The sequence below is a fragment of the Triturus cristatus genome, chromosome 6, assembly GCF_964204655.1.
Source record: "Triturus cristatus chromosome 6, aTriCri1.1, whole genome shotgun sequence".
Lineage (NCBI taxonomy): Eukaryota > Metazoa > Chordata > Amphibia > Caudata > Salamandridae > Triturus > Triturus cristatus.
The window spans coordinates 1823598554-1823611260 of NC_140589.1; the positions used below are offsets into that span (position 1 = coordinate 1823598554).

Sequence of the window (12707 nt, forward strand, 5' to 3'; positions counted from 1 at the left end):
GAGGGGTACGGACCTGCCAACCCATCAGGAGGCTGGACTGTGAGAGAGCCAGAAGCAGCTTAACCCCGGTGGTGTCTGGGCCCACCAGTACAAGAAGACTGAGGAAAGTGATGTACGTGCCATGAGGAACGTGGGCACAGTCTCTCTGTATAAACTGTTCCATTCTGGATCCATAATAAGAACCTGATCTCAAGAGGTCGGTGCATCGGAGAACCATGCCTTATCTGACTGTGCCGCTGTATTAAAGAATGGTACCCGAGCCAAATGTGCTACTATGTAGAAACTGGCCTGAGGGCAGCCAAGCCACTGTGACTGAACCCCACAGATCAATCTCAGTATCTTGAGCCAGTAGAGGGTTCGTCGACAAGCCGGAAGCCTGTCTCAGCAATGGAGCCTCAACACGTCTGCACGGACTCTGGGCAGCAATCCTCGCTGCTACCTACTGCTGTCACACCCGAAGCAGGAAGAATCTCAGCTGGCTCGTTTCCGCTTGGAAAAAGGACCAAGAAGGATATGTGCTGTGGGTCCTGATGGCCTCCCGAAGAGGACTGGAATTGTGTTGAGAATTGGAACACTGGGAGAGGGCGGATTTGAGATAACTTGGCGCACAAACTATTAAAAGGGATAATCTGCCCTAGAGGGCTCTAAACCAGAAGGGAGGGATCTGCCTAATTACTCAAAGGAGGGGCACTCAGGACAGGGAGGACAGAAGGAAAAGAACCCAGGGCATAGTAGCCCAAGTTTCAGTAACATAATTGTACCTGTAGAATGTTCTGTGAGATATTAAGTTTTACATGTGTATTAAAGAGCCTTTCTTTAAAAGAGTCAAGCATTGGGTTGGATAATTGGTTACTGTGCTGCAGTGTGATTGTTAAGCTCTCTGCTTGCGCACCCCCACACTACCTGTGGCTGCTTGCCCCGTTCTCCCCCGAACGGGGTCGGACAAAAGGTCTTTGTCCGACCTCAGACATGCTTAATACACATACACACACACACACACACACACACACACACACACACACACACACACACACACACACACTGTGATGCAGAAAGCTGTCAGCTACATTGATCTGCAAACATGTCAGAGCAGCTGTGCCCACTTAATGACTGACAATGAAGGATATCAATCACTTCAGAAAGGGGCTCAGTGGGATTGCAATTCCCATACAGCACACTGACATTGCAGATTTGTGGACCAAACGAATAGCAGTAAACACGCTCTACATCTAAATATCTGACAGTCTTAATAAATGTCGTTCTTACAATGTAAGAGAAGTTAAATGACCTAAAAGCAGCTATGTCTGGAAACAAATTCTATTAAATGTATGAAATATTTACTATTATGTAAAAGTGACAGGCCACAAGATTAAGGGTTCTCTAGCACGCTCCCACCAGCTGCCTGCATGTCCTATACCTTTCCTCTAGCGAACAAGAACATCTGCAACTGCACTGGAGAAGCTCCATGTTTTATTGTGTTTTTCATCTGCAGAGCTCCTGTAGGTAGCTTCTGTGAATGCATTTTACAAAGTAAGGGTGACTAGTAGTGTCCGTGGCACACTGTGTGCCTGCTGCACTACATGGTTTGTCTCCCTGCAGACTAGCCATTTTGTGGACATAGCAAACTGCATTCTCCTTTCACAGGACCTTCTTCCTTAAATGGAGTTGTTTGGTTTGGTCAAAGTAGGTTTCAACCAGTTAAAATGCCCCGCCTCTTCCTGTGTTACTGGATGGATGTCACCTAGCAATGGTAAGGAGGGGGAGGGGGTTAGGGGCAGTCTAGCTTCGGACAGACAGAAGCCGGGAGAGATCCGCTGTGAGGTGAGTGTGGGGGGGGGGGGGGGGTGCTCGGGATACGTTTGTGGGCTGGGGGGGCTCAGGGTACTTTTGTGGTATTTTTCTGGGCTGGGGGTAGTTTTCTGAGCTGGGGGTGGGCAGGGGTCGTTTTTTGGGCTGGGGGTATCGGGCTAGTCTTCAGGGCTGGGGGTAGTTTTCAGGGCTGGGGAGACTGGGGATAGTTTTCAGGGCTGGGGAGACTGGGGCTAGTTTTCAGGGGTGGGGGGATTGGGGCTAGTTTTCAGGGGTGGGGGGATTGGGGCTAGTTTTCAGGGCTGGGGGGATTGGGGCTAGTTTTCAGGGCTGGGATGGTGGGAGTATTTTTAGGGCTGAGGAGTGGGAGTCGTTTTTAAGGGATGGGCAAGTGTTGGGGTCGTTTATTAATTAGAGGTTAGAGTATTAGGCCTCAGGGCAGGGGGAGGAAATGGGTAGTCGGGTAGTTTTTAGGGCTTAGGGGAGGGTGGGGCCGTTTTTAGGGCTGGCCAGGGTGAGGTTAAGGGACACGGGTTTAGGCATTAGGGCAGGATGAGGACACAGCGTGGGGGTAGGGGTATTTGCACTTCAGGGTGGGAGGGGATTTTGTACTTTAGGAGGTGGGGAGGGGGGTGGTGACCTTAGCCATGCATACCCCTTTACCATGCATGTCATTACCACGAAAATTTGTGGTAAAGGCATGCGTGGTAAAGCAATACACGGTAAAGACGCGGTCATTATACAGACCGCGTTATTTAGGTATGCGGGGTTGAGGAACTTGTTATTCCATTATACAACCTAATAAAGATGCTGTATTTGTGATCTTAAAGTTTACAGTTGTCACTGGAGGTGATAGACGATAATGTTAAAAACTAAGTCTTAGTGAATATAATGAAATAAAAGTATTAGAAACTTGGGAGAAGAAAATCAACTTTTTCTAGGAAACTAGGGGGATTTGTTATTATACTAAATATGCAACTTGGTTGTTGAGTAACATCACAAGGCCAGTCAAAGCGCATCTAAACAAATTGGATGCCATGGCTGGCTCAGTGTTTATAGAAGTAGAACTGAAGTCGTAACACTGTTAAAGAACCTGGCCTGTAAAGTGACAAGGTGCTGCTTAGCACAGTCATGCTGGGGCGTCACTCCTATCGTGACTCCAGGTAGTAAGTACAAAGAACACCAGGCAGTCTGCATTAGTGAATCCCCTTACACCCTGATAACATATTTCCTGCATCGTCTAGAAGAAGATCCATAGAACAAGGTTAGGTCAGGAGCAAACTGTTGAAGATACCTCTCCTGGTGCCCTTAGCGGAAAAGGCTGCACTGGCCTTTTCCTAAAGTCTCGTAGCTAGTGGTACTGCTGGGAAACCGGACGCCAAGCGGCTGAACTAGCAGATAGATGTATAAAATAAAGTCAGAAAATGATTTCCTGTTGTAATGATTTCTCTTGTGATGGTCATCCCCAGCACTCTGTCAATCAGGTTAATCAGACAGCATATAAACACATCTTTGCAAAGGAATCAGGACTATGTGCTCCACACACAGACAGACCTGGATCAAACGGGTTTCTGATTAACCAATTTAAATGGCATATAGCTTCTTTGCGACAGGACAGAAAAGTGAAACAATGATCTAAGCTGTTGCAAATGTGACTGAACCACCACTTTAATAGCTATGAAGAAGATTACACCCCCAACCGCACTGGGACTTCAGAGATACGAACCGCACTGTGCGGAAGACTGCTTTACTGGAACAGTCTCATTCAGCTGGAACATTTTTGAAGGAACTTGCGTTTGACAAAATGAAGGACAGAACACTGATGTGCTGAGAGGAGGTAAGAAGACACCTCATCATATCCTTGTTAGAGGAAATACAAAATAAACTGGCAGCTATCGGACAATGATATTCAACCCTCTTCCTCTCAATTTTTGGCTTTAAGTCCAAAAGAAATCGAACCTGAACTTGAATTCCAATGCAAGAAGACAGCATGCGCTTGCAATGGCCGTCTAAAACGACCATGTTCTAGAAGTAGGCAAGGAAAAAATCTAAAGTGTTGATTACATTGACTATCTACCTTTTTGTATATGAAAGCATGAAATTTAGTTTCATAAACATAAATTCTCCGGTTTAGACAGTTATGGAAATGCTGGAAAGAATCTGTTTTATAAATCTAAAGAACAGTTTAACAGATTTCCAAGGCAGTCAGAAGAGCCTCTTCAATGGCCTGGTTTTTGGAGTCATTTCAAAGAGGATATGAAGTAGCAGCCGTTTATTTCTGACAGATTCCATCGAAAGGGCTGGTACATAACAAAGGGCTACATCAATTGATACTCCAAGGAGGAAATGTTTAATAAATTATTAGAAGTCATTCCAGATGGGACAAAGAGCAAACCAAAAACTTTGCTAATTTCATGACTCCTGACAGAAAAAGCACTCTTGGTCCTTTGTTAAGATCACTAATAGCAGCCACAGTCCCAAGATGCTTCCAACCTGCCTAATGCATCAATCTACAGCCAAGCCAGTCACTCCATTTGATCGCCAGATTCTAAATACCTTCTCCACATTCAAGCCACGACAGTTAGTCCCCAGTGGTTAACTTAAATTAAGAATACAGACAGTCCTCAAATTCAATTTTCCAAAAAAGATACATTTAGCTCCAAGACTTAAACCAGTGCCTCTTCTCCCAACGCCTCACAATCTCACAACGAAAAAGTCAACTTCTGTATGACATTTAGAGAATTAATTCAAACTCGGCATTAAACTCAGTCTTCTCTCACCTCCTTCAGATTGCACAAATGGAAATATTCAAGAAATAATCAGCAAAACCATTGGATTAATAAACCAAGTGACAGAAGGCATTATTTTACCAATGGCTATTCAACAATTAATAGAACAGTTCAACCAAACAAAACATGTTGTAATCTGACATGGTTTCTGTATAAAGCAGGCTATCCTTGGCCGATACAATAATTTTGCTGTTGTTCAGGATCTTCTACGTGGCACGTCTTGTTTGAGGTTGTATTTAGACAGGAGGCGGCAGTCTTACCTCTGGTGCAAAGTAATCTGGACGGATTTTGGCGAGAAGGGACAACCTCTGACCCATGGTCTTGGCTTTGTTGAGGTTCAGCAAGAACTTTCTCATCTTCCGGCTGTGGCGAATGGGCACGTCTGACATGAACTCCACCCCACCTGCTACCACCACATCACACTGGCCAGAGGCAATCAGACCAACTCCTGAAGGAAGTAGTTACCAAGGGTGAGCGAAACATGCACTGAGATATAAACTGTAACTGTGTCAACCACATATCTGACAAACAATGCAAAATATGTGAGTATTTTTTTCTTAACCAAAGTGCATGCACTAACCAACAACAAGGACAAATGTAAAAGGGTGCATACAGAAAACGGATTCAAGAATTTCTGCAAAACTGAGAGGTGGAGTATCTTTTAGGTACTTCTGGACTCAACTTTTTATCTTGTCGCTACAACATGCCACGTCTTCGTTTATGGACTATGTTGCCATGGAATCCTCTCATACATCTCACCACACCAGATATAAAGGGCCAGCTAGCCACCCCACTACTTACAGAAAGAGGAGGCAAGATGTTCCCCTTTTGTGACTTAAAGGTAGATCTGTTAATATTTGATGAAACTTTTACTTGCTTTTCTATCTAGCTTTCTGTATTGTATATATATTTTTTTAACACAAACATGCTTAAACTTCAGAAAACTGAAAACATTTGTAAAGTGATACCAAGCAGCTCCGACGTTAACCTATGGGAGAGACAGTCTTTCAACAGTGAAAACAAAATACACAGTATTTCCCCATTAGGACATGCAAACATATACCACTACATGTCTTACCTTTAAAATACACTGCACCCTTACCTTAGGGGTGACTTAGATGTAAGAACAAGTATTTGGAATGCAATTGGTATCGCATCTGTGAAAGTTAGAGCTATTTGCGTTGTAAATTAGATTGTTTTTTACTTATGTTTTTTGTTTGTAGTGGAGTGGATGTAGGTTTGTACTGGAATTATGTGGTTTGCATTGGAATTGTTAGTTGTGTAATTGTGTAGGGTGGAATTATGTGGTGTGTAGGGTATTTGTGTATTGGAAATATGTGGCATGGTGAATAGCTAAGGGTGAGAGCTGTATAAAATAGATACGAAATAATACAGAGGGAGAGGTAGTTTGTATATGAAGTGCTGAATGAACTCTAGAGAGAGTAGTAGAAAGTGTGTGAGAAAGAGAATGAAGGGGAGAGAATGTTATAGGCGCATAAAGAGATTGCGCTTGTGTATGCAGAAGACACTGAAAGAAGGAGAGCGAGTGTTTGCGGTTTGGATTTTTTGAAAAGTTATGGTAAAGAAACTGTGCTGAAAGACCTGAAGTGCACCTATATAAGGAATGATGGTTGAGTGTGTGCAATGAAATTATTGTGTATCATGATTATGTGGTCGTAAGTGTAGTGAACTTATGTGTAGTGGTATTGTGTGTTGTGAAAAGACATGTATTGTGTGGAATTATGTGGTGCAGTGCTGAATTATGTGGCATGATGTGGAACTGTGTGACATGATGTGAATTGTGTGTTGTATATCGAGAGTATGTGGTGTGTAGTGGAACTGTGTTGTGGAGTGGAATGGAAATGTGTGAAGTTGAATTGTGTTGTGTGAAATTGCGCAACATGGAGTGAAAATATGTAGAGTGAAACGGGGCCGGGCTAGGAACCAAAACCGGCCCTGGCAAAGTGCTCGGCCGCCCTGCCCCCCAGGGGGTTGGGGGTGCCACCGAGCTCTTTGCCAGGGGCGGTTTTCGGCCGATTTTGTTACAGGGCCGATTTTGCAGCTATGCTGCAAAAACGGCCCTGTAACAAAATCGTCCCCCAGGGGCCCAAAACCGGCCCCCACCAGTGCGGCCCACCGGGGGTTTGCCCGGTGCACGCTCCGGCCAGTCCAGCCCTGGAGTGGAATTATGTGCCATGGTGTGGAGTGTATTTATGTGGAGTGCTCTGTGGCATGGAGTAGATTTATGTGGAGTGTAATTATGTTGTGTGGTGTGGAATTGTGTTGCATGGTGTGAAAATATGTGGAGTGTAAATATGGGGCATGCTGTGGAGTTGAAGTTTGTTGAGTGTGAAATGTGTTTTGGAGCGGAGTGGCTATATGTTGAGTGTAAATATGGGGTGTGAAGTGCAATTATGTAGTGTGAAGTGTAATTATGTAGTGTGAAATGTAATTATGTAGTTTGGAGTGTAAATATGTGTGGTGCAGTTATCTGGAGATGAACTGTGTTGCGGGCAGAGTAATGAAATTATGTTGTAAGGAGTGCATTCATGTGAGTGGAATTGTGGCATGGAGCAGAGTGGAAATTTGTGGATTGTCATTATGTGGCATCTAATGGAATAATGCTGAATTCCACTGTGTGGTGCAGAATTATGAGATGTTGAAATGGTTTGTGTAGTGGAATTATGTGGTGTGCACTTGTGTGTTGTGGAATTGCATGGTATTTAATTGTGTGGGGTTGTGTTGAATCATGTGGTGTTCAATGCTTGTGGTATTTGAAAGATGTGAAGTAAACCAATACAAGAAATGCTTAATGAGTGTTTGCATGTGCAATGGAATTACATTGATAGTAATTATGTGGTATTAAGTGTAGCGGACTCTTGTAGTGGTATGGTGTGTTGAGGAGTGGTATGTATTGTGTTGAATTATGTGGTATGGTGCTGAATTATGTGGCATGGTGTGGAACTATGTGGTGTGGATTGGATGTGTGTGGTTTGTAGAGGAATTGTGTTGTGGAGTGGAATTTTCTGCGGTGGAATGGAATTGTGTGGAATTGAGGTTTGTAGAATTGTGTGGCACTGGGTGATAATATTTAGAGTAAAATCATGGGCAATGGTGTGGAGTGTATTTATGTGGATTGTTATGTGGCATCAAGTAGATTTATGTTGAGTAATTATGTGGTATGGAGTGGAGTGTAATTATGTTGTGTGGTATGGAGTTGTGTGGCATTGAAATGTGTGCTGTGGCATTAAGTGGAATCGTGTTGCATGGTGTGAAAATATGTGGTGTGTAAATATGGCTCACATCGCAGAGTTGAATTCTGTTGAGTGTAAATATGTTTTGGGGCCGAGTGGATATATTTGGAGTGAACATATGTGGCAAGAAGAGTAATTATGTAGTTTGGAGTATAAATATGTGTAGTGAAATTATTTGGAGTTGAATTGTGTTGCGTGGAGCGCAATGGAATTATGTTGCATGGAGTGGTACTATGTGAACTGGAATTGCGTGGTATGGAGAGGAGTGGAGAGGAGATTTGTGGAGTTGAAATGTCATTACATGGCACGTAATGGAGTGATGTAGTGTTGAATTGTGTGCTGCAGGATTATGCGATGTTGAAATAGTTTCTGTAGTGGAATTATGTGGTGTGCATTTGTGTGTTGTGGAATTGCGTAGCCTTGTGTTTAATTATGCATAGCTGAATGCTTTTTGTCTTTATAAGTAATGGTGTTTAGGTGTATGAAGTCACAACTTTAAATATGAGCCACATGGACTCCTGCTGGAGCTGTGATTCCAAAAGATTACATGCATTCTCCTGGAGAGCGAATTACAGATCTCTGTGGGCACTGGAAGCACTAACCAGGGCCCTCTCACCATTCGCCACTGTAGCAGCTTCCGCTTGGCTTAGTTAGCGGAAGAGGGAACGCAGGAACAAGGTTTTGTTTAAGTATTAAAAAGAAGTGAATCTTTGAGAGTCAACTTCTTGTTTAGCCAATGCGTTCAGAATTTAAAATGGCTCAGATGAAACTGGCTCAGTGCTTAAGGCATTTCAGTTTTAAGAGGAAATTGGGGCCATGGATCTCCTTGGCAGAGGAGTGATGAGCGGTGGAGGGGCTGGGCTACAAGTAATTCAACACTGCCTGCAAGTATCTGCCTCTGGTCTCAGAGGTGAAAGAGTTTGTGCTCGGTAAGAATGAAAGGTCTAAAATATGTAAAGTGCACCCCCAAGACAAGAAAGCAGCCCTCAGAACCCTCGCCTTCTATGTTTGAAAGAGGTATTTATTGACACACAACTAAACAGCAGCTGTTCTAAAAAAAAATGTGCACCTCACTGGCTGGTCAGAGAAACAGCAAGTGTAAACAAGCATTGGCATAGCCAATAGGTCTCGCCTTTGGGATCTTATAATTTTTTTGCAATGTAGCAGTTGTTTTTGCACGAAGGATTTTGTTTTGGATAATTACATTTTTTTTTTGCTTTTATTGTATATGGAAATAAGTTTTCTAGCAGTTTGGCTTATCCCCGAGTTAATGTGTAAAGCATTTGCACAATACGTACATAGCAACACCATACTCTCCTTTAACTACATACTATATCTCAAGCTGAACTAAAACTTAATGTAAAGGATGTTAAAAAAAGGGCAAGCAGAGAAGTTAAGGAGAATGTAGCATTTTGTCAAGCTGTGAAATGGAATCCTTTTGCAATGCATCAACACCTTGTTTGAAAAAGACTCCCCAAGTGTAGCCGCCATCCAGTCTGGACTGGTGTGAAACGTACGAACAGTTACTACCTGTGGTTAAATGGGAGTCTGCCGAAGCTGAATAAAGACAATGGTTTCCTCCTCGTAAAGATCAGTATCAGCGTTAGGAGAGGCAAATGTGGCGTCACTGCAGTTGCACATATGTTTGTAGTAGTCAAAAGCAGAGACCGAAACAGAGATGTTCAATAATGAAGTCAAAACAAAAACAGTTATTTGTACAACAAAAAGAGAAGCAGGGTTGTCTGGCGTTTAGTAAATGCTTAATCTAATATTAACCGGGACAGAGGAAAATGCGAAAATGAGCTTCAATTAGATAAAGTATATTACTTGTGGACGAGGCTGGCTTTGGGGAAATAGCACACTAGTTCAAAATGCGAAAGGCCCGCGCTAGATTTATTTTTTTAATAATAAGCCGGAAATGTTTAAGAACGAAAAAGTTTCTCAATCGTGTATGAGGCTGGCTTTGGTGAGAGAACACGTAAGTTGAAAATGCAAAAGGGCCGCGCTCCATTTATTTCACAATTATGCGCCGGAGAGGTTTGTTTAATGCCTGAAAAGTGTATCAATTGTGGACAAGGCTGGCTTTGAGAGAGAGCACGCTCTATTTATTTAATAATAAAGCGCCCAAAATGTTTATTAACGCAAAAGTGTACAAACTGTGGACGAGGCTGGCTTTGGTGAGAGAGCATGTCAGTTGAAAATGCAAAAGGGCCGCGCTCACACGCCACACGCGTGCTTGTAAAAGTACAACAAAAATCACACTGCTGGCACTGCAATGATGTGTTTGCTGGGGCCGCGCTCTATTTATTTAAAAATGATGCGCTGTATATGTTTGTTTAATGACTAAAAAGTGTATCAACTGTGGACGACGCTGGCTTGAAAAAGTGTATAAATCGTGTACGAGGCTGGCTTTGGTGAGTGAGCATGCAAGTTGAAAATGCAAAAGGGCACGCTCTATTTATTTCACAATTATGCGCCGGATAGGTTTGTTTAATGCCTAAAAAGTGTATCAATTGTGGACAAGGCTGGCTTTGAGAGAGAGCACGCGAGTTCAAAATGCTAAAGGGCCGCTAATAACGTGACGGAGTTGTGTGTTTAATAATGAAGTGTATAAATCGCAAAACAAAGAGGCACGTCTTGCTAGTGGTGTGCGATGTGCGCACGCTGTAAGGGTGCCCGCGAGCGATGCGCTTAATGAGCCATGACAAGAGAGGAAAGCCAGATGGCACCTGTGCGCATAACTATGTGCGTAACCGCAAGCTTTAGGCAACAAGCAAAAGGGTGTGGTCAGCTTTTTGAAGCCCCCTTACTAAAAGTCTCGCCAGAGCAGCGCATGCGCTGCCTCAGGCAAGACCTAAAAATACAAGTGGGCAGAGGAGCTGCGGTGCGGCCAGAGGAAGCTGGGATGGGGGGGGAGGGGAGACATAGCGAGGAGGGTGAAGAGCAGAAACCCTCTCCTGTGGTGGTAAGAGCATAGAGATCGCAGCCGGCATGTTAACAGCGGAAAGGTGGCAGGCACCCATTAGATCAAAAAGAAAATAGTGCCACAAAGAAACCTAAAAAAAAATAAACAAGTAAGTAAGGAAGGGGCAGTCTCCTGGGTGGGTCCGGGACAGCAAAAGGCAGTACAAATTAACTGCATTCACCAACGCAAAGCAGCCATTTGCAAAGGCCATTAACAGGAGCCAACTAAACACACGGGAGGTTCTTCCACCCCATGTACCAGATACAGCAGGTGTCGTAGGAGAGACCTAAAAACGAAGGGAAGGGCCTAGCAAGTATGTGCACTTGCCAGGTCGACATGGCAGTTAAAAACTGCACGCAGACACTGCAGTGGCAGGTCCGAGACGCCTTTGAAAAGCAACTTCTGTGGGTGGCACAACCAGTGCTTCAGGCCCACTAGTAGCATTTGATTTACAGGCCCTGGGGGGGCACACACAGTGCACTGTAATAGGGACTGAGTAGTAAATCAAGTAAGCCAATTATGGAAACACCAATCCACAAACACAATGTACATGGGGAGCATATGCACTGGAGCACTGATTAGCAGTGGTAAAGTGCCCAGCATCCTAAAACCAACGAAAAATAGGTCAAAAACAGGATGCCAAAAGGTCTCGGGTGAACCTGCTGAAAAAGTCAAGTCTAATAATCAGTTACAGAGCCAATGCAGAGAAAAGTAGTCCTAAAGACGAGTGTACTTATGTAACCTGTCTACCACTACTTTTCAGGGTCATACTTTCCATTAATGAGCAAAGGGGGGAGATTAGCAGTTCACACCAGCACAGATGAAAGCACTGGATAACTGTCATATGGTGCTGAAAAGCACACTTACTCCCTCTGTTGCAAGGCTATGTGATGCCTGCATTTTTAAAATGTGTCAAATAAATTAGAATTAATACAAGCATTAGCAAAGCCAACAGATTGGCCTATGCAACCTAATGCAGGTCAGACCCATTAGCTTTGCAAGTGCTTTTTCAAAACGTATGGTGTGGGTCATCTACAGCAGAAGTTCCTCCATAACAATCTCTTGAGTACACGTAAACGTAGTTTTTCCAGATCGCTCAGTGTTGACAGGGCACTGTGTTTACAGTCCGAGGCTTTTCTTTCTCATATCCTTTTTTAGGGGGTGCATTCATCCAAGGCAATGAACAAACTACAACACAGACTGCACAGATTGATGAATGAAACCTCATAACAGGAAAGAAGATGTTCTGCCACCAATGAGTGATTAGGCAACCCTCTGAATTTCTTAGACACACTTGGACATAGCAGCGGCATGTTTGTTATGTTTTTAAATAAAGGCAGTGTTATGCAAGACCTGGAGATATTGCCGGTTATATATCTGAATATTTAGTGACGCTTTTAAAAGTTTTTTTTAAACAAAAGGAAGTCATACAACAGGTAAAAGATTCATCACATCCCCCAGTGCTGAAAAGGGGGGGGGGAACGGGAATGTCCAGTTACCCCACGTCTGTGAACCATGTCGAGAGCTACACTGGTTTGAAATAGCAATTCTTAATTGGAAATGCGGTCGTGGACTGGTTTAAATTCCCATGCTCAAATGATTAACAGAGGAACTTGAATGCCATTGTAGCACACATGGTAGTCAATCAGCTGGTTATATAGACAACTTGTGGAATTCTAATGCTTTCATTGATCCAAAACATGCCTCGTTGAAATGGTGACATGGGTGGATATTCATTTTGATCTTTTCGGGGTACCAATGAAGAGAACAAGGTTTACAGTACTTTGCTTTATTATGTAGCAAGTGACAAGGCATTCTCCATGTAAAGGTGAGAGTGAGGTCGAGACAAAAGAAAAGAATAAAAAGATGGAAGTAAAAGCAAGCTAACAT

The 12707-nt window shown here is 43.4% G+C and overlaps 1 protein-coding gene across 2 annotated transcripts in view; it reads right to left on the reverse strand.

Annotated features, from left to right (window-relative positions):
- The window catches only part of HADHB (hydroxyacyl-CoA dehydrogenase trifunctional multienzyme complex subunit beta), a 341378-nt gene that overhangs the window by 38133 nt on the left and 290538 nt on the right, over positions 1-12707 (reverse strand). For both annotated transcript variants that reach the window (XM_085613199.1, XM_085613198.1), the window contains exon 8: positions 4859-5046. In XM_085613199.1, the coding sequence (XP_085469325.1) occupies positions 4859-5046 (188 nt within the window). The remainder of the gene's footprint in view (positions 1-4858; positions 5047-12707) is intronic.